The 6,212-nt window shown below is 37.0% G+C and overlaps 1 protein-coding gene across 19 annotated transcripts in view; it reads right to left on the reverse strand.

Annotated features, from left to right (window-relative positions):
• The window catches only part of SYNJ1 (synaptojanin 1), an 87,598-nt gene that overhangs the window by 30,532 nt on the left and 50,854 nt on the right, over positions 1-6,212 (reverse strand). For all 19 annotated transcript variants that reach the window (XM_017526111.2, XM_017526107.2, XM_017526099.2 and 16 more), the window contains 2 exons: positions 4,470-4,554; positions 100-240 (listed from right to left, as the gene is read on the reverse strand). In XM_017526111.2, the coding sequence (XP_017381600.1) occupies positions 100-240; positions 4,470-4,554 (226 nt within the window). The remainder of the gene's footprint in view (positions 1-99; positions 241-4,469; positions 4,555-6,212) is intronic.

Genomic DNA, 6,212 nt, shown 5'->3' on the forward strand with positions numbered 1-6,212 from the left:
TAGTTTTTGTTTGAGGAACAGAAACAACAAATGTTCTAGGCTTTTTTCTTGTTATTTAATGGTAGGAAGTAGCCTTAGGAGAGTGTTCTGTTTACTGACCTGATAAAAGGAGCATGCTGTGGTCTGATAAAAACAAACAGACAGACGCCCACCAACTGCTCAGAAGCCAGCAGCACATACTTGTTGTCTCTGGAGATTGTCTTCTGAAGTTCTACAGCCCAGAGCTTCTGATTTGTTGTGCTATAAGAAAATATTTAAAAGGATTTTTAAAAAAGATAATGGCAACAGCCTATTTTATGACAATTGTCAATCATACCTTTATCTACCCCAAACTTCCTAAGACTCTGAAGGAAGCTTAAGCTGTTTTTGTTTCCTTAAAGAAAACTCACAATTTAGACAAAAGAAAACCACACTTCGAAATCTAATCTATTACTTCTTTATGAAGAAAATATAAAGACACTAAATGACTCCTCAAAATTATACATTTTACTTTTTCCTCAAGTAAGATCTCTGTTCATTAAGATCACAGAGAAGTACGGTAGTAGCTGTGGGGGGCTGGTTCCAGCTACTGTGGGTACCAAAATCCAAGGATGCTCAAATCTCTTATATAAAACAGAGTAGTATTTGCATATATTCCATGCACATCTCTCATATATTTTACAGACTACCTGTAATACCTAATACAATGTGAATGCTATGTAACTAGCTGTTATATTATATTGTTTAGGGATTAATGACACAAAAAAAGCCTTTAAGTAAAAAAGACCAAAAAAAGTCTGCACATGTACAGACACAATTTTTAAAAATATTTAATATTTTGATGAGTTGAACCCAAAGATGTGAAACCCATCGATATGGAGAGCCAACTATATGTGCTTCCAGATACATTTCCCTACTTTAATTTTTCTAAATTATAATGTCTTCTAAAAAATTTTTGCTATGGGAAATTAGAAAACATAATTATTAAATAAACCACCATACACCCGTTTCAAAATTATCAATATTTTGCCAATCTATTTTCTTCCACCCCTCTTCACCTTTTTTGGTAAACCTAGAATATTTTGGACCAATTCTAAGACTTACGCTCTTTCACCTGCAAATACTTCTGTATGTATCTCTAATGCAATGGGGCATTTTTATTTTTACATACTCACAATGCTATTATCACATTTAAACATTAATTCCTTAATATCATCTAGTAGTTTATACGTAAAGTTCCCCATTTATCAAAAAAAAAATCTTCTAACAGTTGGTTTGTTTCTTTTAAAAGGGTCCAAACAAGGTCCACATATTGCATTTCCCTGTTATGTCTCCTAATCTCTTTTTTATTTTTTGAGATGGGATCTCACTCTGTCACCCAGGGCTGGAGTGCTGTGGCAGGATCTTGGTTCACTGCAACCTCTGCCTGGGTTCAAGCGATCCTCCCATCATCAGCCTCCCAAGCAGCTGAAACTTCATTCCTCATCTTCTCAGTGAACCTTATCCTGATTATTCATTTAAGACTGCCAACACTTCTCTGTGTCCCTATAGTGATCCTTTTCCTCTATTTTCCACTGCACTTTTCTAACATGCTATATAATTTACTTATTGTAGTTATTGTTCACTGCCTGTTTCTTCCCACTAGAATACAAAGTCCATGAAGATAGGGATTTTTGTTTGTTTTATTCGTTGGAGGTACCTAGAGTGGTACTCAGTAGATACTGCTTTAAAAAATGAATAAATATTCACCATTTTATTAAAGAAGAATATATATATATATATATATATATATATATATATATATATTCCATACATATATATGGGGCAGGGAGCCTCGCTCTGCCACCCAGGCTGGAGTGTGCAGTGGTGCAATCTCCACTCACTCCGTCTCCAGGGCTCAAGTGATTCTCCCTGCCTCAGCCTCCTGAGCAGCTGGGATTACAGGCATGTGCTACCACATCCAGCCAATTTTTGTAGTTTTAGTAGAGCCAGGGTTTCACTATGTTGGCCAGGCTGGTCTTGAACTCCTGGCCTCAAGTAATCCACCTGCCTTGGCCTGCCAAAGTGCTAGGGTAACAGGTATGAGCCACTGTGCCTGGCCTAAAGAAGACTTTGATTAAACCTAGCCTAAAGAAGAATTTAATTAAATTCTATTTAGACAAACAACTGATCAATGCACTTGGTAATAGGAACTCTCAGAGTTATATTCTAGTTTAAGACCTGAATATATTTTTCACGAAACATAATCAAACAACAAAATGAGTGAAGTTAATTTCTTTCCAATTTTCCTGATGTAAACTGTTACTCATTTTGGCTAATAAAATATCTGTCATTTGCAAAATTGACTATTTCAACCCATAATTTCCTCCTGAAACATCTTGAAAAATGTCACAAAAGATGGGAAACTGCTGAAATTTAAAAGCAAGCATACTCTGTTAAAATAAAATCCCCCTTTAAACTTCACAAATATAATTTGTATTTGTAATATGGGTTCAGAGCAGCAATTCCAAAAGTGTAGTCTGGGGATATCTTTGAGGGATCCCAAAGCCCATGGGGTCACAAGTATTTTCATAATACTATTAAGGCATCTTTCACTGTGTTGACTGACAGTTGCACTGATGGCGCAAAAGCAACCACTGGTAAAAGTGCTGGTGCTTTCACTTGAATCCAGGTGCCAAACTATACTAGTCATCATTATAATCCCCACTGCCATACACTTGCAGTAAAAAAAAAAAAAAAAAGCCACTTCACCTAAGAATGTCCTTGATGAAGCACTCAACATTATTCATTTGATCAAAGCTCAACCCAGGTTACATCTTTTTAATATTTTGTGTGATACACAGGAAATACACACAAACCACTTGTGTGGTACACTGACTTATGATATTTATCTCAAAAAAAAAAAGAAAATAAGTTGTGAGTCAAACTGCCACTTTCTTTGGAATACAGTTTTTCCTTAAAAGAACTAATGACAGCCGGGCGCGGTGGCTCAAGCCTGTAATCCCAGCACTTTGGGAGGCCGAGGTGGCTGGATCACCTGAGGTCAGGAGTTCGAGACCAGCCTGGCCAAAATGGTGAAACCTATCTCTACTAAAAACACAAAAAGGCCGGGCGCGATGGCTCACGCCTGTAATCCCAGCACTTTGGGAGGCTGAGGCGGGTGGATCACGAGGTCAAGAGATCGAGACCATCCTGGTCAACATGGTGAAACCCCGTCTCTTCTAAAAATACAAAAAAAAAAAAACATTAGCTGGGCATGGTGGCGCGTGCCTGTAATCCCAGCTACTCAGGAGGCTGAGGCAGGAGAATTGCCTGAACCCAGGAGGCGGAGGTTGCGGTGAGCCGAGATCGCGCCATTGCACTCCAGCCTGGGTAACAAGAGCGAAACTCCGTCTCAAAAAAAAAAAAAAAAAAGAACTAATGACAGATGATGGTTATTCAGACTTACGTTATTTGGTATTTTTTTCAACTACGCCTGTCTCTTCAAGAAAAACAACCAAGAGTATTTGTTTTCAATGGTAAAGCTTGAGTTTTCAGGCAAAAATTAGTATTCTAGAAAACTTGTATCTGCTACCATGATCCTTACAGCTTCCCAACAATTATTCTCTGATGCAATTACCAGTGATGGTAATTAACCAATATGATGATTTGATATTATATAATGAAATGTGTTAAAATTTGGAAGAGCTACATAACTTAGAAAACTAGTATTACCCCAAGTGACCAATACACAATGTTACAAAATCATGCAAAGGTAAAAGATCGATGAATTTTAGACTAATAGAGCACAAAAAGTTTATCGATATGGTTTCAGATTCCATTTTGCAACTAACCTTTAAGACTACCATTTTGTGTGGTGTCTTATCTACACTATACCAAGATAACACTTCTCTGTTATCTACACTACAACAGAGAAGAAATTATCTGTTTTGGTATAGTATTAGAGAAGAAATTATCTGGAAAGGTTATAAAAATATTGTCTTTTCAAACTACATAGTTATGTGATTTTTCTTCGTACACTTCAAGCAAAACATACTGCAGCAGACTGACACAGAAGTAGATGTAAGAATCTGGCTGTCTTAAACTAGACATTAAAGAGATTTGCAAAACTACAAGACAGTGCCACCCTTCTCAGTAAATTTTTTGTTTTGAAAAAGTTATTTTTCAAAAAAATTATTTTATGTTAGCATGTAATAGGTTTATTATTGTTCTTAAGTGAATTAAATGTTTTTAAATTTTCATTTTTAATTTCTAATATAATAAATATCAAGAGATATAAACATTAACAAAAGTTCTTTTAACATTCTCAATATTTTTAAGTGTGCAGAGAGATCCTCAGACCCAAAAGTTTGAAAAATGCTCTTTTACAGTTTAACAAGCACCTTTCCATTTATTATTTCAAGCTATCCTTGTAACAATTCCTTAATTATCTGTCCTCCATAGTTTACCTCAACTGGCAAATTTTTCAGTGTCTTATATGGCTAGCTTACCTTGCATTCACAATGTTTCCAGCATTCAATTCTACCATTTCTTCAAAACCAATTGCAAATATATCAGTTGGCTTACTTCTTTTATCTAAAATTAAGCATCCAAGAAATACTTTAAAACATAGCCTCAGGCAAATGGCAACCCCACCCAACACAACATAACACCAGATTTCATAAAAATTGATTTTTGTGTTTTGAGTTTAACCAAACTCATATCAAAGGCAAAAACTCTTGAGTGGAATAAATTAAAATTTACTTTCTATTCAGGTGTCCTAAGTTTGCTTCTTTGTTATCCTTGAAGATTCCTAAGTCCTTTCAGAATTCACTTTGAAAAAACTTTTGCTAAAGTTTTTACCAGGGACAGCAGAGAAATAAAGCATTTCTCAAATCAAAATCTCACATAAAACTGGAGAGAGAAAGAAATTATTCAGAAAAGGCGCAAGGAATAAAGCGACTGAGAAACTACCTCAAATTGCAGGTAACGAGAGGAATTTTTCACATTAAAATGTGAAAAACGTAAGCTTGACCTTTTCGCTATTTTCTGGGTGAAGGAAATCCAGGAAAACTAGGAGAGATCCAGAAACTAAGACACATTACTCTGTCTAGATACTAAGGACTAAAGGAGAACAGAGCTGCTTGAGAAAGCAGCCCAGAGACTTTGGGTGCCCCAAGTTTCTAGAAATGATGACAAATAGCTAGAAAGAGCCTATATGACCAGATGCTACAGCCCCTGCCTATAATGCCAAACACTTTGGAAGGCAGAGGTGAGAGGATCACTTGAAGCCAGAAGTTTGAGATCAGCCTGGGCAACATAGTAAGACCCCTATCACTACAAAAAATAAAAATAAAAAAATTAGCTTAGCATGGTGGCATGCACGTAGTCATAGCTACTGAGAAGGTTGAGGAGGGAGGATCTTTTGAGCCCAGCAGTTTGAGGTTGTAGTGACCTATGATATGGCCACTACACCCCTGCCTGGGCAATGGAGAAAAGGACCCTGTCTCAAAAAGAGGTTGGGGGGAAAGAGCCTATAAATAGTCTGAACTAACACTGAGAATTAAAAATATGTATATTGACGGCTATTATGTGCAAGGCTCATGCATACATCACCTCATTTAATTTGCCACATAAACACCTTATAAGAAAGATTATTTTTTGTCTTTTATTTACAGACAGGAGATTTGTCCAAGTTCACACATAAAATGCAGCCTAGCACACAGACTCTAAAGCCAAACTGTCTGAGTTCAAATCATGGCTTTGCCACTATTGCACAAACATGGGCAGGTTACATCCCTTTCTATGTCTCAGTTTCCTCATGTGTAAAATTCGAATAATGGTGTTTACGTAATAGGTCTACTCTGAGTATTAAATGAACACATGTAAAGTACACAGAATTATACTGTTAGCTTTTATTATTATTACTATTACAACTTTAAGTTCACTTAAAACCTAAAGGGCATTTTAGTCTGGGTGCAGTGGCTCACGCCTGTAATCACAATACTTTGGTAGGCCGAGGGGGTGGATCACCTGAGGTCAGGAGTTTGAGACCAGAACATGGTGAAACCCTGTCTCAACTAAAAATACAAAAAATCAGTCAGGCGTGGTGGCAGACGCCTGTAATCCCAGCTACTCGGGAGGCTGAGGCAGGAGAATTGTTTGAACCCTGGTGGCAGAGGTTGCAGTGAGCTGAGATCCTGCCACTGCATTCCAGCCTGGACAACAAGAGCTAAACTCCATCTCACAAAAAA

This window comes from Cebus imitator, unplaced genomic scaffold, assembly GCF_001604975.1.
Source record: "Cebus imitator isolate Cc_AM_T3 unplaced genomic scaffold, Cebus_imitator-1.0 Scaffold41, whole genome shotgun sequence".
Lineage (NCBI taxonomy): Eukaryota > Metazoa > Chordata > Mammalia > Primates > Cebidae > Cebus > Cebus imitator.